General features: G+C 41.1%; 2 protein-coding genes across 5 annotated transcripts in view; one reads left to right on the top strand and one right to left on the bottom strand.

Moving 5' to 3' along the window:
* Positions 1–1,410: 1,410 nt before the first annotated feature.
* Positions 1,411–11,467, top strand: TMEM213 (transmembrane protein 213). Its single transcript, XM_065581927.1, has 3 exons — positions 1,411–1,705; positions 3,920–3,988; positions 4,966–11,467. The coding sequence occupies exons 1-3, from the start codon at positions 1,624–1,626 to the stop codon at positions 5,133–5,135; spliced, it is 321 nt and encodes a 106-aa protein (XP_065437999.1). The 5' UTR covers positions 1,411–1,623; the 3' UTR covers positions 5,136–11,467.
* The window catches only part of KIAA1549 (KIAA1549 ortholog), a 233,275-nt gene continuing 216,206 nt past the window's right edge, over positions 6,341–23,409 (bottom strand). For all 4 annotated transcript variants that reach the window (XM_005296403.5, XM_042851614.2, XM_065581832.1 and 1 more), the window contains 2 exons: positions 17,325–20,132; positions 6,341–17,007 (listed from right to left, as the gene is read on the bottom strand). In XM_005296403.5, the coding sequence (XP_005296460.2) occupies positions 19,878–20,132 (255 nt within the window). In that variant the 3' untranslated portion in view covers positions 6,341–17,007; positions 17,325–19,877. The remainder of the gene's footprint in view (positions 17,008–17,324; positions 20,133–23,409) is intronic.

Here is a 23,409-nt window from a genome sequence, read left to right as displayed (position 1 = left end):
TCCTGTCTGATTTAAGTTCTGACTTTTTTTTCCATAAGGACATCATGGTGGGTAGAAGACAGGAATAGGCAGAGATAATGGCTCATGGGAGCTGTAATAGCGTACAGAGTCTCTCATAGCTGTACCTTAGGTAACCAGTTCTAATTCATGGTAGGATCCAGATCACTAGTGACAGCCAGTCATTATCATCTAACAGCTGTGAATGGCCTACATGAAAGGACTGGTCTCAGCTCTTTTCTTAGTGGACAAGTACTCATCTCAACTGACACACTGACTGCCCTCTGCACTGAAACTGCCAAAGATTGCGTGAACCTAAAGTCTGAATTACTCTCTTATGCCTAGAAGTACCACCTCCAGAAGAGAGTTAAGGCACAACTGCTACACAGTGTGGGGAAGGTGTCAAGCATGCAGAAATCTTTGGGTATTAGATCCAAAATGTAAGACAGGTTCCTCCACTGATCATCTTCTTTTTCAGTTCGTAAGCTGCAAGCCCCATTCCAGAATCTGCAGCTGTGCCACAACGCCATCCAGGATCACCTAGTCAAAGCCATCCCGCCACCCGTGAACTCCGCTATCCCTGGAACGGACAGTCAACTGCAACAGGACATCATCACCGCTAACAAGGAACGGAAGAAGATCGTCATGGTAGACATGACAGTTCACCCCGGCCTTCTGCACCGCCTGAGCTCGAAAGGTGGAGAAATACACCTCTCTAGTCGATGCCTTGAGAGCTAGGGGTTATGAGGTTCAAACACATGCGCTGATCGTCAGAGCACTGGGCGCATGGGATCCCAGTAACGAGTAAGCGTTGTGCGAATGAGGAAACGGTCAGCGCTACGCTCGGCTGATGCGGCAACTCATGGTGTCGGATGCCATTACGTGGTCAAGGGACATTTATTTAGAACACATCACCGGACATCGGCAATACCAGGAGCTGGAGTGCCATTGAGAAGTGAAGACGGGAAAGTAACTGAAATACTTCTCTGATGGATTGTATTTACTGAGGGACAACCTAGCCTAAATTCTCAATTACTGAAGAACAATCTACACTCATTGCTATATTTTCTTTCCACAAGCTACTCTTAATATAACTTTTTATGAGTGATGTACCCGAATATTTGGATGCTAATATTTTAACTGTATTGTTAAATTTATTAACCTTAATTTGGGATATTGCAGATTATATACTATGTGTATTTTCTTTCCTTAACTTGTGTATTAGATCGTTTTAACATTAGCTTTAATACAACTTTTATATCAAAAGACATATATAAGCAGATCAGGGGCCTTTGCAAGAAGGATTGACTCCAATAGGTCTTTCCTATCTCATACTACAGTGATCCTGTAAGGAACTGGGGCCTGACCTTCAGGGAACCTTTACCAGCTGCACTGTTTGTAATCAACTTGCCCTGAAGGCTGCCAACACACAGATTTTTGTTTTGGTTAAAGCCCTTCTCTTTCGCTGTACAGGAAAGTTCAAGGTGTACTGGCAACAGGAATTTCCTTTGCTCCACCCTTTCCACGAACATTAGGCTTGAATTTTATCGAGGACCTGCAAAATAACCTTCAAAGCTGCCATTGACTGCATATCGATTAGCACAGCTGCTCGGCCAGGGTTCCAGCATGAAGCACTTTACCATCGTGCCCTGTACTACCATCACCCTCGTCTTCCTCTCCATCATTCTTCGGAGTTCTTACTTCGCAGGTAATTCTGTTCTATTTAACAGGAGTACTTGTGGCACCTTAGAGATGTGTTAGTCTCTAAGGTGCCACAAGTACTCCTGTTCTTTTTGCGGATACAGACTAACACGGCTGCTACTCTGAAATCTGTTCTCTTTAGGTTCTTATACTGCAGCCGTCACCTAGGTATTCAAGTGCCTTGCACCTCAGCAGGCAGATGATTAACGGAGTAAACAAACATTTTGTTCTTGATTTATGCAAGAAACAAGCCTCTGTCCCTTATCTAAGAAGTGTAAAGAACTGGTGCTAGTTAAAATTAGTGATAGTTGCTGCAAAAGGATTACTTGAGGGGAGCACTCACAGTATTTTTTGGAAGAGATTTGATGTTGCCAGGTACCTGCTTTAACAATGCCACAGTCTGCTGATTCAGCTGTAGTTTGTTCTGTAGGATGTTAAGTACTGGAGGCAGCTACAGAAGAGACATGTGGCTTCCATACTGCTGGGTTGAACGACCACTTTAAAGTATCCAGCATTTTTCAGTATAATTTGGTTCAGTCTTTAACCGCTAATTATTCCAGACAACCAATTCTCGCTGCTCCCTTGAGAGGAGTGGCTGCTTAAAACAGGGCAGGTATTTTCCTCTCAGGATATTGCGTCCATTTAGGCGTCAGAATTTCTGTAACTCTTTCAGCAGATTTTTAAAGATGGGCTACTTAGGGTACGTCTACACTGCCCTGAAAGCCCCACAGCACTGCTGCGGTTGGCCTGGGTCAGCTGAGTCTGGCTGCAGGATACACACTCAGGCTTGGGCTGAAGCCCACGAGGAGGGAGGGTCTCAGAGGCCGGACCCCAGCCTGAGCCTGAACATTCAGACTGCTATTTTTAGCCCCGCAGCCCGAGCCTCACGAGCCCAAGTTAGCTGGCCCAGGCTCTGAGACTCAGTGCCGTGGGCTTTTTATTGCAGTGTAGATGTACTCTGAGTTTGCTTTCACAGTATCTCTTTTTCAGCTAGACTGTACAAGTAGAGATTATAACCACAAGGCTGCTTTGTACTTCTGTGGTGCCTTTTTCCAAAGATCGCACATTATTTTACAAGCTTCACAACACTCCTCTGAGGTAGTTATTAACCCTGTTTTATGGATGGAAAAGCTAAACACAGACTCATGAAGTGAGTTGTCCAAGGTCAGGCAGCAAGTTGTAGCAGAAGCGGGAAAAGGAACTGGAAGTCCGGACTGCTCCTGCCCTTTTCTAAGCTGCTCTCAATATAGCTGTGCGGCGGGAAAGGACAGGATTCGCAACTCCCTGAGGCCAACTGACCTAAAGTCAAAGGTGGCACACAAGAACGTTATTCTGAGCGGGAAGATTTCTTTAGTATTTCCTTTAACCTCAAGTTTCGTGGCTCTGTATTTCTAAAAACAAGGAACAAAATTTCTGAAAAACCAAACCAAACCAACCAAAAGAGGCAGGATGGTCTTGTAGTTAAGACACGAGACTGGGACGTAGGAGACCTGACAATTCTGTCAGCCTTCCTGTGTGACATTGGACAATTCATTCAGGTGGGGATTTTCAAAGGGGCCTAAGGAAGGAAGACAACTCCTAGGCCCCTTTAGAAATCCCAGCTTTACTCTCCTTGTGCATCAGTTCCCCCAGTTGTACAAACGAGATAGTATCTCCTTCCCTCCCACTATTTGGCTGTCTTGTCTATTTAGACTGTAAACTTTTGGGAGCAAGGACTGACTTTTCCTATGTTTGTAGAGTGCCTAGGCACGACGGAGCCATGATAAAAAAAATTAAGCATTCTTTATGCCTTTCGTTACAAGAGACTTCTTTCTAAGCTAGTGCTGACAATGGTGGTCTGAGGGGAAGGGAACCCAGAGGAGGCAGTATCCTAGAACACACATCTGGGAACTGTGGGCTTTAACAGTAGAAGCCTCTTGCAGCACTGGCAACATACAACAGCCAGACCAGGGGCAATCTCCTCCCGCACTAGCTATAGCTGTAGATCAGCTGAACAACGTGCACTGTGAGAGACAGCACCTGCCCTGGCAGAAAACGCCATGCTCTGACATTTTACCTGTGCCACAGGAAAAATCTCTCTACCCCAGTTCTTCTCGCAGAAGAGGATCATCATCAGATTGCCTGTGGTCAGCAGACTCCAGCTGGGCCAAGACAATTCTCCATTTCCTATCTTTGTTTTTCCTGTCTACGGTACCTTTTCTCCTGTGCTTTTTCCTTCCAGAGGCCGAAATGAGCTCCAGTGTCTCCTTGACAAACCGTGGGGACAATGGGAGCCAATGGCCATGCCCTGGTAAGACTTCTTTGATTCATTACTACAGCTTCTAAGCCTAGTGGTGAGATTACACAAAAAAGGCATCGAAAGGCAGCCATGGGGTAGGATTTATGTGCTATGATGCACTTAACCCAAAGCTCAGGTTATGGGTAAAGTTCTGTGAAACATTTTACTAGAATCCTAAATTCACCTGATATGAGTGGCTTTTGAGGCCTAGTGCTTCCTGGGACCATTCAGCCCAGGTTCACAACTTTCACGGGCCTGGACTAACTCAGTTTGCACAGCCTTTGGTTCCATATTCCTTTCCACACAAACCAGACCTTCGTTTTCTCAGGCACCAGTGTTTTGAGCCCCTTCCCTCCCAGCCAGAGCAGCCACGTCTGTAGGGTGCTAAACCCCTTCTTAAAGAGCCCATTGTCCCCTCCCCACAATCCCCAGTTGCCAATCCCTCCCCAAACTGCCTAATGCACTGAGTTTAACTAATCCAAGAGCCTCCTCCCAGCTGCTAGCTGCTCCAGTGCGTCCAATCTCGTCCTCTTTCCCAGGTGCCAAACATTCCTGTGAGCCATGCACCTCCACCGGACTTTTCCCTGCTTCAGAATGACCGCCCCCCAACTCACTCATATTTAAATGAAATTTGCCTTCCCTCCCCCCTTGCTTTTTTTCTTGGAACCAGCTACTTTTACCGTAATCCATCCCTGGAATCAATCAGCGGACAGATGCTGAACTATGTGTTTTCAAAGGATGCCCTCTTGGGGGAGCAGCAGCTCTTGAATGGGAGAGTTAATACTGTGTCCCACCACTCTATTCATTCCGCTAAATGAAGGCAATTGGCCAGAGTGTGTAAAACTGGGGCATGAGGAGTTAGAGAGAGCAGACTGTAGAGGCCAGGATCAGGTACATGCAAAAGTCATTCCCCCACCTTCCCTCTGGCAAAGAGAAGCCTGTTATGTGTAAAATGACCTGGATGGCTATTTTGCTTTCTCTGCCATCAGATGTGCAATTCTGCCAGGATGTCGCCAATTGCTGCCAGATCGGGGTAGACGAGTACGGCTGGATTGCAGCTGCTGTTGGCTGGAGCCTCTGGTTTCTGACTCTTATCCTGCTCTGTGTGGATAAGATCATGAAACTCAGTCCCGACGAACCCAAGTATTTGCAAGCATGAGAGTTGCCAAGCCAGCAAGCACCACCGTCCACCATGGTCATTCAGGCAGGAGCAGATGGGTTAAGAAGCAATGTAACTGCTTTGCTGAAGAAAGAAAAGGATAGTCAGGCATCTTATACTAAAAACGGGTCTAGATCCAAGTGAGGCATGGCAGTGCCTTCCCCAGGAGGTTTTATAGCTGATCTGCTCGAGCCAGCCAAGTCCTGGAGTGGATTCCAGTCCCTTGTAGTAATTTACAATTAGCCCTATCATGCAGAATCCTCTTTCCTGGATACCTGTACTCTGCTGTGAGCTTGCCACCCGCAATTCACCTATCATTAGCCCACATAACGCTTACAGAGGACAGTTCAGTACATAGCTTTTCACTGTTGAGCAGACAACAGGTTAGTGAAGCTAATTTTATTTATAAAAAGATGCCCCCTTTAGCAGCTCCATAGTTAAGAGTGTGTAACCTGGACCAAATCCTCAGCTGGTATGAATTGATGTAACTCCACTGCTTTTATGGAGTTCTTTTCACACGAAAGTTGCACTGGTTAAACTAAAAGTGCATTAAAACTGATTTATTTAAAGGAGTGCAGACTTCTGTGTGGACACTCAAGGCTTGTCTACACACTAAAATTGTGCTGGCTTAATTTAGAACTGATTTAGTTCAGCTAGTGCAACTTCTGTGTATGGATTTTCTTGAATCAGTTCAAAATTGCACCAGTTTAATTTAAATCAGTTTTTTAATTATATATTTAAACGACTGTGAACCCACCTGGACTCACTTTGGTTTAAGAGAGCCTCATTTTATTTTAATAAACCTGTTCACAGTCAACAAACTAAACCCAAAAAAGCCACCGTTAAACCAAAGTAAGAGTGTCCACACACGGGTTTGCACCCTATGAACTAAATTATCTTAAATTCACACTTTAGGTTCCAACTGTGCAACTTTCCTGTCTAGACAAGGCTCAAGTCAATTAAAAAACCCACCTTTAAGCCCTTGTCTACACCTGTGGTGGTGGCGGCGTGTAGGTACATGTAGCTCCACAGCGCAGTGAAAAGCGGGGAGGCAGTGGGACCTGTGAGACACTGCTCGGATGTGTAGAGAGCTGGGTAGGGTATATACCCTAACAAGACACCATTTAATACAAGGGAACTCCTCTGTGGAGAGAAACACTGAGCTGAAATTAAGATCAGGAAATGAAGCATTAAAAAGGAAGGACTTTATTCTTTTGTGGCTTTTTTATTGTGAATTTTTCTTTAAACATGCGCAGAAACACCAGTAGGAAACAATCACAAAACATTGCTCATCAAGAAAACCTCACCATTTCAACATGCAAAAATGAAACAAAAGCAACATTCACCTGACAAATATTGGTGTTGGACCCGCCAACTACTCCTTTTCACAAAAAATATATATAAACTTGTATATTTACAAACTTACAGAAACAAAGGATTTGTATTTTGTTGTCATTGATTGAAAGAACAGTGACAGTTAAACACCGTAAATTATGGATGAATCACAAATCTTATAGCTATATATACACACAATGGTTTTGTCCTGATCTATTATTTTAATGGTGGAAAGTTGTGTATTGGTCTGACTGCAACATGATGTATGTTGTCAAAAACACCACATATTGCCTAGTGTCCACCTGCTGCAGAACCCTTTCTATTCTTCGCCAGTTTTAGGGAGATTGTTCTCCAGATTAGAAATAGATCAGTGGCTGCTGGAAGTGGGATTAGCTACGATTTCTATAGTTTTTTCATTACCTTGGCTAAGTTTGGAAAAAAATCATGGCTCTTGATATGGTGCAATTCCACCAGAAAACATACTTTATACACCAGTGTCTTGGGGCAACAGCCTCCCCTTCTCAGCAAGAGGCCGGTCTGAATTATATTTACTAAATTAATTATTTAGAATTTCTGTTGTAAAATGGATATATCCCAGATCCCCAACTCCTGTGTAAATTTCTTATGTAGTACAAGGGTCTTGTTTGCAAGCTGCATAAACCCTTTGCATTTGACATTACCAAGAGACAACTACACAGTACAGCATATGATTTTAAATACCTATTTGGGGCTGGATCCATAGCCTTTCAGTTGGAATCACTCCATTGACTACAGGGGCTTTGCATCAGGCCCTTAAGGAAAATGTAGTCCTGTTTATGAAAGTCATGAGTATAATACTACCATCATCAATATGCTCTGGAGTCCTTAGAAGAAGTGGCAGTATCCAAAAAGCTCCCAGGCTACCAGGGCAAACAATTTAACAGTCCCATTTGTACACAGTAAGTTACGATGTAATTAAAACTCTTCTAAAAACAAAGATGGTCAACGAGGCATGTATTATATTTTTGCAATGATGACACATGTTGTGAGAGACAAGCACAATGTAAAATCTACACACACACACATACACACACACGGCAAAATAACCAACTGGTCTTCCAGTAACAGGATTTCAAGAATCAGACAGCAATGGCAGAAAGTGCAAAATTTAAGGTTGTATCCAAAAGACTCTGGAAATGGGCTTTTTAAAGATACATAGAAAAATAACTAATGAGCTATCATATGCACAGCAGGGTACCTCATAGCTGGTGCACAACAGTGCACAGTACCCAAGTACAACCAAAAGTTTATTTGTGATATGCAGCTACATTTGTTAGCGTATTTGGGAGGTGAAAAACACATCACTGTAGGATTTATGTTGTGGAGCTGCTAAATAGCTTCTTTCTGACTGATGCAATCACAACAGAAGGTTTTTCAATGTGAAGATACACAACAAATAAGATGTCCGGTTTTCATTTGTAAGCCAAAGATGATTCAGTAGTGCAGCACCTTTTACAACTGTGTTCTTTATGCAAAACCATGAAGCATTTAGTCTGCTACAGTCACACTGCTAATAATAAATACATCCGACCAGAACCTCAGCTGTTGTAAATCTGCATAGTTTTATTGACCTCAATGGAGCTATACCAATATACCCCACTTGTCCCAACTTTTAGTTTTGGCATTACAAATTAGCAAAGCCAACCAATCTGTCTGTCACAGTCCAGCACGTCAAGCCCGACTAACTTGTGTGCAAGCTTCATTTTCATCTGCGCTAAACCTCACAACTCTTAAGCTAGTACATACTGATTGTTTAAGATGTCTTAGGTACCCACACGTCTAAGACAAAGCATGCTGAAATGAAGATGGACTGACCATGTGATCTATTAAACTGTGAAATAACCTCCCATAGGTGCCGATGGAAGCCTCAATGCTCAAATCATTTAGAACTTGACTAGTCAAAGCACGGGAGTGTGCACTGCACAGAACCACCTTGCACAGGCAGGAAGATGGACTAAATGCCTTCCCCGTCTCTAACCTATGTAATTCAGTCCTGGCCATCAGAACAGAGAAAAGGCAAAAAGGGTTGAATTTGGATGATAAGACAAATAAGTATCATTGAATAACCCCAGTGTGAATCTTACCGTTGTTGGTCAACCCATCAGACTTGTATTTGCTTTTGACGAGAGTAACAAAGATTCCCAATTCCAGGCATGAGATGGAGTAGGGGATATCCAGTAAAGTTGCCATTAGCTTAAACAGAACGAAAGTTCTATGCAGCCTAATAAGATGAATAGAGCAGCAGGAGGCTTGCAGCTGATCAGCTTTTCTAATACCAACAAGTGCCATTGAAATAAATGAGCATTAGTCGCAACACATGATTCTGGTGTAAATACATTAACTTGCTCTGAAATACAATAAATCCAACTATATCTGACTAGGGTTTTTCCTTATTCCTTAACTCAAGGCTAACCTGATTCGCATTTCATGCATGACTCTTCATCTTTCTCGATACCACTGTTCTGGTAATTACTCACACTACTCACTGTTTCTATCAAGGGCCTGTTCTTTGGGGTTTTACTGAATAGGCTACACATTAATCAATTGCACTTTACAAGATCACCAGAGGGATGAAAGCTGGCAAAACACCAGAGCTTCTTACATGCACCTAACGTTGAGTGAAGACAGAGGTTAACTTCATAAGAAAAGATGGTCTGTACTGGGACTTCAAGAGCCTTTTTTTTAACCTTAGAAGTTAATAGATTTCATTAAAGAAGTATACTTAATTACTCCCATTATAACCAAGGACAGTAACAGTCATTCATGGGAAGCCACAACAATTATGCTCAGAACTATATGCTCAAGACCTCATGTATTCCGTGATTCAGAGGTTTCAGCCCCTGCCATAGAATTCATCCCTTACTGCAGATGTGAACTGGTATCTAAATGTTCACTTTAAAAAGAATAAGTTTCCAGCCCTTATGTCATGACGATAACCTTCCAAATGTGACTGAGTGTAAACAATGCAGTACTGTCTTCCTGAGTCTGCAAACAGCTTGAAACAATAGCCGTAGAACTGCCCCTTCATCTAAGTGGGATGTCAACTCTAAACCCTAAGGAGGTCGGTTTAATTCTTCGCAATTAAGTATCAGCATTTCACTGCTGATCATTGTAAAAGAAACATCCAGCTAACTCATTTGTGTTGGAGACAATGGCAAATATTGGGGCAGGGGCTGCAAAATGTTGCTGGTATGAAAAAAAAAAAAAGAATTCAATGTCTGCCTCAGAACATAAAGTCACCTGTGAGGTTTGGTTGACACCTAAAACTTAGGTCACCCTAGTTATGTCACACAGTGGTGTGAAAAATTCAATTCCCCTGAGAGATGCAGTTAAGCCAACCTAAGCCCCAGTGTTGACAGCACTGCAGCATTTATAGCGTAGACATATGGTGACTCAAAGAGGGAGGGAAAGAAGAGATGCATCCACACGTCACCAAAGCTAAAATGCTTCCAGAGTGCCAAAACTCAGTGTCCCCTACGCTGTCCCATATTCTGAAAGCTCCAACTGGCCCCTCCTCAACTGTGGAAATCTCTAATTTCCCCCTCTGCCAAAATCAGCTATACAATTAGATACAAATATCTGCAGTATGTTAAAAATGTAAGGGCAGTGTAAACTACATCAACAACACACACAACACATTGTATTAGTCAGTCAGAAGCCTCCATTTTTATACTTGCCAAAAGGTGCCATAGACGCTTGAGTTTGCCACACCAGAGAACCACAAAAACCAGGGACACTTGCAACATCATTTAAATCTGGTTGCTAGAGAGTACATGGGCTTTTCACATGCTACTGCAATATGGTTCTTTTCAAAAACAGACTAGAACTATTTAAGCAGTCGGCCTGGGCATTTTGAAGTTAACCCTTTGGAAACAATGGATAGATTATATAAACACTCCTCAATGACTTTCTCTTTTTCCTCTGATTCTGGTCACCACTCTTGTTTCGCTCTTTCCCTTCTCATCTTGGTTTCCCTTTGACACTTTCATATTCACTACATAAGATTTGCACAGCACTTTAACCACATAAAAACTCTGTAATTCCTAAGTATTGGTGATATGTTTTTAGAGACAGACGTACCTCATCCTACCTTCAATCTTGTGTCCCCATCATAACTCTTTCCTTCTGCTTCTATGCTCCATGACCTCATCCTCCAAACCTTTTAGTCGTCTCCACACCCTGTAGTGTTTTTTGAAACTTCAAGGCTCTATACTCTTTTATCCAGTTCTCCACCCCATAGGTGCATTCAGTATGTGTTGTGACAATCCAAAAGTCCTGTGAACCTCCCCTCCTGGCTTCCTAGAGGAAAACATGCCATTTTAATGACTCCCTAGTTCATCGTGCCATAAACTAATCTTTCTTCTCTGATGAGAGCCCTTTACATGACAGTTCTTTTCCTCCAATGGCTTTTTACTATAAAATACTTCTGTGTCAGCAGCACTTCCAATGTCCTTGTCTAAAATAAACCATGTTGCACACCACATTATTTGATTCTCAACCTTTGGTCCATGGACCATTGGTATTGTATGGAGAGTTGGTTGGTCACATGGTGCTGGCCTTTCCTAGTCTCTAGCTATTAGATCAAATTAGTAACAGCTAAACATTCAGCCAAATACTTTCTTAATATTACACTTCCACGTTACACAGGGATGTCAGGCAGTTATGAATGGGAAGAGGAAGGGTCCACATGCCGGTGAATGGGAAAGGAGGTGTGCATGAGACACTCTCTCTGTCAAGTTGTTGTCCACACAAAGACATCAATTGAGGATCCCTGACTCATGGGGTGTCACTAACGTAATATATTGTACCTAACAGTTCCCAGGATCTGTTAGGAAAATATTCTCTTCATGAACATGCACAGAGTGCCTTAGCTCAAATCAATACCAAAGCTAGTAAATTTCATTTTCCTTTGTTAATGTTTGTAAACTCTCTGAAGATATAAAGCACTTTATAAATTCTAAGTGTTGTTATTTTATTGTTGGCAGACACACAAAACACTGGCATTTGAGCCTTCCGGGGTTTTTCTCTACAGCTGGGAATTCGTAGTAGATTGAATGGTAAGAACTAAGCTTTTAGTATGAAATAAGACTTACGTGTCTCTCACATCAGTAGCCCCTCCCTCTTCTGAATCCTTTCTAGAACTGACAGAATAGGCACCCAGCTACATTTTTGCCCCAGTATCTTCCTGATAATCAGGGATTATAATGTACTTATTTGCCCTGCAAAAGTGAGCCATCACTCAGAGTTTAGGTCCTGATTCTCTATTGCTCTATGCCTTGTGTAGTTATTTACACCAGTGAAAAGCAGGTGTAAAACTCAACCACTCTGATCTGGTAGCATCTTAAACCCACTTGCACTGGTACAAATGACTACACAAGACACAGAGCAATGGCAAATCAGGCACTTAGTTATTAGTCAGTGTTCACAGTAAGCTGACTGAGGCATCACTAGGTCATGTAGTGAAGAATCACCAGCAGAGACAGGGTCCTCCTACTCCCATGCCTTTGTTCTAAGCAATAGGGGAAAATTTTCCTACAGCGGTTTATAAAATTTACACCTAAATCCACATTTAAGCAGCTAAACAGAAGTGACTTTTCAGGGATCTTCCACTCTGAAAACCAGACCACTTATTTAGGTGCCTGACTGAAGAGACTTGCATTTGACAATTTTGTTGCAGAGGGCTGCAGTTTCATTGTACTGCAGTGGTGCCCTATTCCCACCATTACCAAGGCTCTAATTCAAAATCAAGAACTCAATGGCAGAGACTCAAATGCTGTTCACTACATAACTCTCATTTGCTGCTATGAGAAACTTCAGCACCCACAAGGCCTGACCCAAAGCCCACTGAAGTCTTCTGTTGGATGAGGGCCATAGCGAAGGTACAAGAGTACTTATAGCACTGGGACGGCCCCCAGTTTGAGCCAAAGGAGTTAAACTACAAATCCCATGCTGATTAGTTTGGAACCATTTGTCATATTCATTAAGTTCTAATTGTTCTGCAATCAGCTGAAAATGCTGACTAATGGCAGTTACTACACATCAGCCCTAATACACCTACTACATTCTTCACTGTATCACCTCACTTTCCCCCATTTCTCACTTAACTCCTTACCGAAGTTCATGCATATGGTATCAACTAACAGAGCCAATCAGCAGAGATTCATCTTCTCTGACAGGGTAGCGTAATTAAAACACCCATTATATTAAGTGTATAGGAATAAAGACTTAAGGGTAAGTTTTAATATTCAGTTGATTCTCCAATGCTCTAGTAATTGCAATATTTCAAGTTAGCCTTACCACTCAGGCTGCCATTCTGTCATATCTCAAAAGCTAAGCAGGCCTGAGCCTGGGCAATGCTAAGGATGAGAGATGTTCATGGGCAAATAAAAGTGGGATTTTCTAATGTCCTCTGCACACTAGCCTAAACTCTGTTCCCATTGAAGTCAATATTAAAACTCTCACTGGCTTCAGTGCTGAATGCTTCTGAAATCCCACCTCAGAATGCAGCAGGAAGTGGTAACGGTGATTTCAGGAAGTGATGTTCTCCTCTCCTCATCTATTCTGAGCCAACACCTTTGAGTAGCATTAGGGGGCACTGTGTTGCTGGAGATGCTCTCTTTCTGAAGGGACAAATATCCTTCAACACTTATGGTCACTAAAAATCCTACTACACTTTTCACCAGAGCAAGATGGTTGGCATCAGCATCCTGGCTAAATTCAAATTAGGTGAAACTCCCCTGTAGTTTACACTGAATAGAGGATTTTTCACTTTGTATCCTGAATGGCTGCAATGTGTTGCTTCGACTGCAGAAGTGGAAACGTTGCAACGAGTACAGAACTTATCCCTGTTTGTAAATGGTTTTATGAATGTCACACACTTTGGGAACTTTTGATAAAATGTCCTCTATAAATATCCATTACCAACTTATCTGGTATCACCTTAATCAGGGTCACACAGTTTAATACCTCCTGTACCAATCAATCCATACGTTTGTTTGCTATTCCACTATTGTAAGTGCCGGAATCATCCATAGCTGATAACCCTTTAATTGGTTTAATGTTTGACAACAAAGCTATATCTTTTAAACTGCCACAGATGGTGGCTTAATTCACAACTCCATCTGCTGTTTTCCTGTTTCCAATGCTCAATAATTTCCCGCTTTATTGCTATTTCAATGTTTTCTTTTAACTACAGAACCACTCTTCTTCCAGGTCTGTCTTTTAAATCCAGAACAAGGTTAATGTATTGCTGTATATAATGATACTTTGTTTTGTATACCAGTAGAAGGAAAAGCAAGGTCGCATTCTACGGTAAAACTAGCTATTGCTCTCAAATTATACACATCACAGGACACTCAAAAATGAACAGCCTGACAGAGAAAAACCTTAAGGAAATGGCCAGTGGAACATGACACAGGAGTGCCACAAATATAGCTCCACAAATATAGCTCCACAGGAAACCTGACAACTCTCAGTCCTTAGTCTCTTTTCCATCCTCTCTTGATTCTCATTTTACTGAAACTTTGCTATGTAACTACCAACAGCTGTCATAAGACTAAAATAACACGAAACCAAAAAACCCACATTAAATTTTCATAGAGGTTTAGCATACATAAGCTGAAGAAAACCTTCACTTCATCCATTCAAACATAATGATCAAGGCAAAAGGGAGGAGTAGTCTGAACATTAACCTCCAGTTATGGAGCAAGAACTACTGAAAACTAAATAGGCTTAGCCATTCCAAGAGAAATATTTGCTTTAAATGTGAAATAAGGCATCAGTAACCAACACACAAAACCAAAACTAAATACTGCAGCCTTGCACGCTACATAGGCAGAGACCTTTAGCATACCGTTCTAGAGTAAGTGCCCTAAAGTCACTTTTCTGTCCGTTGGCCTTCAACAGAACTCTGAATTGAGCTTCTGTTCTGGGGAGTGAAGCTTTAAAGAAGCATTGTCGGGTTCCTTGTTTTCTGTTCCTCAGTCAATTCCATACACCTGTAAACTCACCCTGGGATCTGAAAGTCAGACTGGATGTTCTCTGGCTAGCGCATCATCAACAGCAACAACAAAGGATCTATGGGCCAAATTCAACCCTCATTCACATCTCTGCAACCCGACGGTTTTCAGAGGAGTTGCACCGGTGTAAGGGGGGTAGAAAATGGATCAACTACTGGAACTCAAGCCTGATCTACACTCAAAAATTAGACCAACCTACCTATGTCACTCCAGGCTGTGAAAAATTTTGTGCCCTCTGCAATGTAATTAGGTCACCCTAACTCCCGGTGTAAATGGAGTTCTTCCATTGACCTAGATACTGCCTCTCGGAGAAGCGGATTAAATACATCGATTGAAAAACCTTTTCTGTTTGTAGCATAGATATACTCAATTATTCTATTGACATGTGAGTAGCAGCAGAATCCACTTCACTCTACCAGAACTGTATTGGTTCTACAGTGTTACAAGGAGAAAAAAGTAACTCAAAAATAAAACACACCCTTACTTCTGATACTGGAGCAAGATCTGACTGAATGTACATGAGGAGCAGATTTGCTGAGCATGAATTTTTAGTCATTTTTCTATCATAAACTGCACTTCAAAGAATGTTCTGCATGCACAGGGGAGACCAGGCACCGAGCAGCCAAATCCTCTCCGTGCTTCTGAACCATAGAACTGCTTTGAAAATTCTCCTTTTTTAATTTAGGTTTCTCCTTCCTCCCTCAAGCTTTAATCTCTAGCCACATTGGAACATGTGAATATCAAGAGGCTGGTGATAGTGATGTACAGAATCTCCTTTTTTGCTTTACTTTTCGTATAAAAAGTACTAGAAATAGGCAAAAGATGCCCAAGACACAGGGATGACAAGATTTTCAAAAATGGGAGCCTAAAGTTGTGCTCCTCTGTCCATGATGAGACACCTAAATAAATGTGGACATAGGAGCACAACTTCTGGGGCTTATTTTCAAAAGTCTTGGTCTGACTGTAGAAGTAAAGAATGAGCACCCTGGGTGAAGCTGCCACCCTCCAAACGCTGGATATGAAGCCTTGCTGCAAACTGCCCTGACTCTGGAGCAAGAGGATCGGTCTTTAAAATATCTCCTCTCACCTGAAGTTCAGATTTTAAACACTTCCCTCCATTAAGCCTATCTGACCACCAACGTTCCCTTTTCTGAATCACATGGTCACAGAAGCTATGCAGTGTTTCCTAAGCGAAACTATCTTTGAACTATCACTGGACTATTCGTATAATCTCCTTGTGAATTATGTTTTATCATAGGGAAGCATGGGAATCACATGACATCCTCCATGTGACTAATTACATAAAGCGTAGGTCTAAAATATTTTGTTTAGTTCCAACAACTAAGTATCAAATAGGCTAGAGGTCAGCACTTTGACTATGATAAAAAACATCTAGCTTTCATTCTGCCAGCTTCTTTCTTTCACCTGTATATTCCAAATTGACCACTGACTACACAAATAATAATTCAAAGAAAATTGTGAAGGGTCATGAGAGCTTGCAGGTTTCTACAAAGTGGAATGGTATAACCATAGAATTAAAATATAAGCATTGGTAACACTGCTTCTTGTGCATGTACATACTAGCTAAGTGATAAATGGGATTGATGAGATTCATTAACATATACTTTATAATGAACTCTTTGTTCTTCCACAAAGCTGTAACACAACAGTACAATAAAAAGGACAACTGACCAAACCAGACACCTAACTGGCCTAGGTAACCAATCTCCCTCATCTTGAAACTCACTCTGTTTTCCTTTTCAGAAAAAAATTAACATGGTCTGGTTTCCTTTTTATAGGTGACTAAAAACGTTAAAATTGGCTGGTAAACATATACGTGATTAGTACTGGATCATTTGCCTGGATTCTAAAGAGGCAATACACATCTTGGCCCATATGTTTCAGACAGTGCTCTTTTCTTGCAGCACATGAACCACCTAAATCTTCAACAATTCAGCAGTTGCAGAAAGTCTGCACACAACCCTTTTGTGTTACGGCCATTCTTTTGAGTGAAGCATTGGGCATCTTACATGGAGGGTTTTCAATGGCATTGGGAGACAGAGGACCATATATAGATGGTGAATAGCAAATAAGGTCTCAAGCAGGTCTGAGAGCGGTACTCGGGCACAAAACTGTTAAATGTGTTCACATAGATTGTACTTCTCTATGAATGCTTCAGGTCTTAAAGAGGGACTTTCATACCAGAGAAAACTTATCAGACTAACTTAAATCCTTCACCTTTCTCAAGTTGTTCACAGTGTTTAAACTGGGAAGAAAAAGTGCTTGCCTCCCCACCCCTAAAAGCGATGATATACTCCAACGTTCTCTCCACATGCTGCAGTGAGGGTATGGCATAAATCACCTACCCTCCCATCCATTTCAGAGCTATTCTTCCATAATTCTTACCTATGTTTGCTGATTACAGTATTTGCATTTAATAAAGATTTTATACTCAACAGCCCATGTTCTCCTGGAGTGAACTCATAACACTATAAAAAGCAACAGAGGGTCCTGTGGCACCTTTGAGACTAACAGAAGTACTGGGAGCATAAGCTTTCGTGGGTAAGAACCTCACTTCTTCAGATGCAAGTAATGGAAATCTCCAGAGGCAGATAACTTCGTTATCTCCACACTGATTTATACCTGCCTCTGGAGATTTCCATTACTTGCATCTGAAGAAGTGAGGTTCTTACCCACGAAAGCTTATGCTCCCAGTACTTCTGTTAGTCTCAAAGGTGCCACAGGACCCTCTGTTGCTTTTTACAGATTCAGACTAACACGGCTACCCCTCTGATACTTCATAACACTATATTCATGATCACACAATATATCAATGATAATGTATTAATAGCACAATGTATTAATGATACCATAAACGGAGTGATATCAGAAGCACAGTAATCAGACTTCACTTCAGTTCTAGAAGGAGAATCTGGGCTGTGAGGGAGGAAATTTTTAATGAAACACCCAATAAACCATCTTCAGTAATATCAAAACATACAAATATTGACCCAATTACATTTCTCACCTTGCTAATGCTCTTGTTTTTCAAATTTGCTTCAGTGTGAAAGTCTCTCTTTAAAGCATCCACAGGGTTTGCTTTTACAAACCTTTGTATAAAACCAATGTTTTATCCATTATGTTTGTACCAAGGATGACATGTTACACACTAAGTCAAAAGGTAAAACTTGAAGAATGTCATATTAAAATATTTAAAAAAATATAAAAAATCAGTGACCTGATGGCTCTGCTGGTCACGACCATACAGGCATCAGGATTAAATTCAGTATCTCAATCTGGGCTCATGAAGGCTTGGAGCACTGGCTGGGGGATTGATTATAAACCTCAGAATTTCACTTAGACTGCCCTGGTATGTTAAGTGTCTCACTGCGTCTCATATGTCCTAATGATGAACTTGGGTCAAAAAAGGTGTAACCTTCTTCCTGGTATCTGGGGCAATATGAATTCTTTTTCAATGCTAATGAGCAACCAGTTGCTCAGTCCGCAGCTGCCAAATTTTGGTGATTGTGACAATGAGCGAAATTAACATAACAGGAAGTAGGTGCAGAGTTTCTCTTCTTTTGCTTTCACTTCCACTTCCACCATATTGTGAATCAATTCCCGCTACAGTAGTTGAACTCTGTCTTGTAATACGAGTGTGTAGCCTCATAGTTACCCTACCATAACAATGCTACCTATGCATACTATACCAATGCTGATTCAAGTATCAGCCAAGTAAGGTATCTATATGAGGCAGACTCAGACATACCCCAAAGCCACCTGCTTGATGACCCCTTTCGTGGTCCATAGTTCAGACAATTCATTACTACCCTTGGGTTCTGTGTTTGAAAATCCCAACTCCTAGTATCAAGTAGTCAAGAACATCACTGTCTCAGTGTGAGACTCCTAAGCGTCCTGACCAATATTAACTTACACTTTCTCTATGCCACCATTGTAGTTTTAATTCGATGTAAGTTAAAAATAAAAATACTCCAACAGACCAAAACTCAGTTAGAATTTTCACATGTATTATGCAGGTTACAATTGTGCAATGGCCAAATATTAGTAAACTCATAGCTAATTGAAAATTAAACTCTGGAAAAATAATGACAGATACTCCAAGACATGTACCACCATTACCATGCCCCTTCATCCATGGGGACAGTAGGAACAGATAGAAATAAAATAACTGTCTCAAACAACAAATCAAAGCTTATGTTAATATTCCAAATGTCTTTGCCCCAAGTTTTATCTTTTGTAAGATTCAGTTTCACTAGATACGACTGAGATCCCAAAGTACACTGTGGTTTATGGTAAATTTATAACTAGCGCTGGTGATCCTGCATCACCCAGGCTGGCTTGCTTTCTGGACACACCACAAACTACAGGTTAGTATATTTTATCCCTGGTCTTGTGAAAGCATATAGTATGAGAGTATTTATGTTTAGAAGACAAACATACATACTTATGCTCAAAAATTCAACTATGACTAAGTATTCTCATCTAGATTTCAATGTATTTTTAACAAAATAAATATCCAGCCTTTTCTTTTTGGACACTTTGCTTTCCCACTCTGAATGAATTTCCGGATATATTCTTGGGTTTAAAAAGGCCATGGTTTTACTTTGCAAACATGAAGATGAAGGGACACTTGAAGCTTCAGCACCAGAAGAAAAACGGGGAGGAGTGCAGAGAGTAGCTCCATTTAAAAACACAGAGCTATAACAATTATTGTTCTGGTTTGAGACAAGTAGCTCAGAAATCCTTTTTTTTCCCCTATGTAGTCTTACTGTTATTGTCATTAAGGTGATTTCCTATGCTGGATCACACCTTCAATGTCTCCGATCTTATATCGTTTGTAATCCTGCAAAGCAGTAACACGAGCCACTTCACTAAAAAGACTGGAGAGGTTAGAATTCTTGTAATCTCTCATCAAATGTTAATTCAGTCCATCTTGCTGGTAACAGGAAAGCTTTGCCTTTTTCTTTAAGCCAGGCGTCTCACCGTCTACTATGCTTGGTGGGGGGGTTTGTGTGCGCACGTATGTGTTTTTTTAGGGTTAGTTTTTGACCTAAAGTTTTATTTTGTTCATTAGATCAAACCAAGGAGGGGCACAGTAAATGCTAACAGATTAAGCCGAATAGCCAGCTCTGACATTACCACTTTGGCCTCCCTATCCCTGCCTCCACACAAATCTCTCTCTCTCCTTTTGTTGCTGCTCTTTTCTGATGTGTAATCTCTGGCGCTGTGGAAGTTCACTCTGATGACAGAAGAAAAACATAGCTGATTTCCTTTGATTCTTGCTTCCATAGGAAGCAGATACCTGGCAGATTTTCAAGAGCATGACAAATCAGCTGTGAAAGTTCTGCACTGTTGTCTGTTTCTGTGAGAGTCGCAGAAGCTCCTCTCTAATTGCTTTTATGAGAGATGCCGAGGAATGACCAGTTTGGAGGTCCTCATTGGAACTGGTGGTGTAGCAGAGCCCCTGTCCCTGAAGGCTGCTGTGTGGAAGATGAGCAGGTGGTGCTGAGGGCTGTCTGGCTGAAGTCCTCTGCATCTGGAATACTGGTGAGGAGGAATATTCTTGATGTCCATGCATATGTGTCTGCAAAATGCAAAAAAAAAAAAAAAAAAAAAAAAGTGATTGTTCTTTCTATTCAAAATAAGATGAGCTTGAGAAAGGAGAAAGACAAAAGGCAGAGAAGAGCGAAAAAGCAGCATGGAAACATGTCTAACCCCTGCTAGTTCCCTACTGCGTGAATGGTGATTGTGCTTGTGAAGCACAAAACAAATAAGTTGCTGGCCTGTCCCAAGTTCAGGAATTCTCCTATTCTCTTCTAAGGTTTACAAAAATCTGGCCATTCTCTAATGTCTGATGTTTAAATACAGGAAAGATGGGAGAAAGTCACGAAGGACTGTCTTATGGATAAGACACTGGACTGGACTTGGTTTAATTCCTCACTCTGCCATCAACTTCCTGTTGGCCCTTGGCCAAGTCACTTAATTTCTCTGCGCTTCAGTTCCGCATAGTATCTGTAAAATGGGAATACTTCTACTTCCCTTTCCTCACTCATTTCTGTCTTGTCTATTCAGATTGTGCACTCTCCAGGGCAGGAAGTGTCACCATGTGTTTGGACACTGCTGAGACCAATAGGGTCCCAAATTAGTAAAAGCAGAACTAGAAGAAAGACTCAGCAAGAAAAAAATCATTTCCCACTCTCTAGAGTTGTTTGAGCTACACATTTACAGAAACATTGCCTTAGTGTAGGGCCCAATTGTCCCAAATTAACAAGGAATACACTCTGTTTTTGTTCCCTAGTTCTATTTGCTTAAGAAGCAAAAGAGGGTCTTAGTTTAAGTGGGGGAGGAAAAGAGGGGACCCTAGTGAAGAAAACTGTATTCATTAATCAAAACAAGTTATCTGTAGTCTCTTTTAATTCTCATACTGTGAATGGGGAAATCTGGCAAAGCAGTTGAAACTAGTAATGGATGACAACCTAAAGAACAGGCTTGGGATTTTTGTTAAAATGACAATCTTGAAATCACAGTCATCCCCATAATATGTAGGATGCTATCTTGCACAACTCATGTACAGTGCAGCTGGGTTTTTTTGGAAAAGGAGCTTTGATGGAAAATGAAAGGATTTATGCTGGATAATGTACAGCTTTTTTTGTTTTGTTTTGTTATAAGTGGTAACCCATCTTGCTTGTGAGAAAGAAACAATTTCAGTTATTGGAAAGAAATGAATTGCTGCTCTGATTTTTCAAAATAGAGGCATCCCGGCCAAATGCACTCAAATAATTCTTACTTGCAGTCTTTGGTTAGCAGACCTGACAGGTAGTCTAATTCTATATTGAAGAGGAACAGGGTTCTATGGTCCCAATTGAAAAAAACAAACAAACTCCATTTGACACTGAGGTTTTACTAGCAAATTAAGGTATTTTCAGAGTACATTAACATTAGAAGTCACTATACGATTCAGCTTCTTATCTAGTAAAACACAGTCAATCAATACGGCAGGAATGGTTTCTTGGTGGAAGTAAAAGAGAATGTTTGCTGACTGTGGTTGTTGATTGTTTTGGTTTAAAAGTTGCCTCGATGGTTTTTAATATCTTATTAAAAAACGTAAGTGGCTACTGTTGGGCTCTCATAGCTGATATCAGATTGGTAAACAAATCTGAGGCTATAAAAACTGACACACACTAGCTCACAACGCCACCAATAAGATGGATTATGACAACCAGTTGAAGATGGTCTACCAGTAAAAAGGCACAAGGATTTGTGCAAGTAGTTTTAGTCTATTATTTTTCCCTTTTCTTATCAAAACAAAGATGTTTCTACCTTGCAGATACGTATCAAAGTAACATGTACTGCTATTAAGTGTTTACCCTACTTCACTGATGCTTTCTCAGTGAGAATGCTTTCCTCCTTCATAATAAGCTCTATTTTGACACAGAAAGAGTGACTGTGATGGCTGTATTTTTGAGTGTAGTATTTTACTGTTTCCTAAAAGAAATATTATAACTTGTTCTAGCTATCCAAATCCCTCTGAAGTCAATGGAAAGCCTCCCACTGACTTCAAAGGAGTCTGGATCAAGCCTTCTTGGATTAGTTTAGTGGAAGGGTAGGGTGAACTGTAGTGACCTGCTTGTTGATTTTGGGTCAGGAAGCAAGATTGAAGACTCATAGCTTAGCATATTCCAGAGAAAATCTGAGAGTACAGAATGTGGGAAGCAGAGGTAAGAATCCTGTAAAGTAATAGAGTCCATCACAGGAACATGAAAAAATCAGAACCCACCTGTGTCAACTAGGGAAGAAAATATTCTAGTTCTAATCTTCCTAACTGTGGCAGATAATGTCAGAAATGTGTGGTCATATGAGAGAGAGTGAGTGAGCGAGCGAGCGAGAGAGCCGGAAGAATGTTGGTAAAAGGGTCCTAAGCATCCAGGAAACATGACACCAGAAGAACGTGATCGTAACGAAGCAAACTTTTTAAGATGTCCAGATGTCATCTTTCCAAAGAGGAGAATTGCAAAGATCTGAATTAGTGAAAGACATCAGTCTGTGAAGATACAATAGAAAAAACTTCCTTTCTGTTACAGGGAACGGTCAGATTAGGGCACGGATTTAGCATTTTTTTCTCTTTTTCCATTTAATTATCCTTTGTAAGAAGGAGGGAAAGAACGACTGCCCCACTAGAGAGGCAGAATAGGCATTCAGGTGGGCTCTGTGACAAGCAACAGAACCTATGTTCTGTAGGGTTTTAGTCAATGTTATAATCTGCACTTTTTTTTTTTTTTTTTTTAAGCAAACGAAGAAAAACTCATAAGCATCTGCATACAAACTGTAGCAATCAGAAAGGAAAAAGAACAGAGAACATAAATAAATTGCTACTACAGTTGACTAAAGGAAAGGATGTTTGCTGAAACCACATTAGAGCGATGCGTGCCTATTTGAAATGGCAACAAGAGCTGGTAACTGAAAATAAGGGCAATAAAATCCTTTGAAATGGGTCCAGAAGCCTTGACCCACCGCTAGACACCCAGACAACTGATGGGCGAAAATGAAGAGACTGTCTATCAAAGAAAAAATAATGTAATGAAATGTATGACAATACAGAGATAACACTGGAAGAGGGTATACGATAGGTATTGATGTCTGAAAAAACAACTGTTTACTTAGCATCTTGCAAAATGGGGCTCTGATCCTGACTGGAGTCTGAGCAATACTGTAATACAAGTAATAAAATAATAATAATGATATAATATTCCATATGCACTTGAGAAAAAAGCCCAAGACCATAAAACTAAAGTCACTTGAGCTGCCTGGGGAAAGAGCTGAAGGACAAATTATGAGAGCTGACAACCAACACTGACCCTGAG

This window comes from Chrysemys picta, chromosome 1 (assembly GCF_011386835.1).
Source record: "Chrysemys picta bellii isolate R12L10 chromosome 1, ASM1138683v2, whole genome shotgun sequence".
In the NCBI taxonomy this organism is placed as follows: Eukaryota; Metazoa; Chordata; order Testudines; family Emydidae; genus Chrysemys; species Chrysemys picta.
Note: the sequence above shows the minus strand (reverse complement) of the source record. Positions and strands in the feature narration are given on the sequence as shown.

Coding starts and splice junctions, on each gene's coding strand:
- TMEM213 (XM_065581927.1), top strand. CDS start 1,624: ATGAAGCACTTTACCATCGTGCCCTGTACTACCATCACCCTCGTCTTC. Junction 1,706..3,919: donor TCGGAGTTCTTACTTCGCAG/GTAATTCTGTTC, acceptor TTTTCCTTCCAG/AGGCCGAAATGAGCTCCAGT. Junction 3,989..4,965: donor GAGCCAATGGCCATGCCCTG/GTAAGACTTCTT, acceptor CTCTGCCATCAG/ATGTGCAATTCTGCCAGGAT.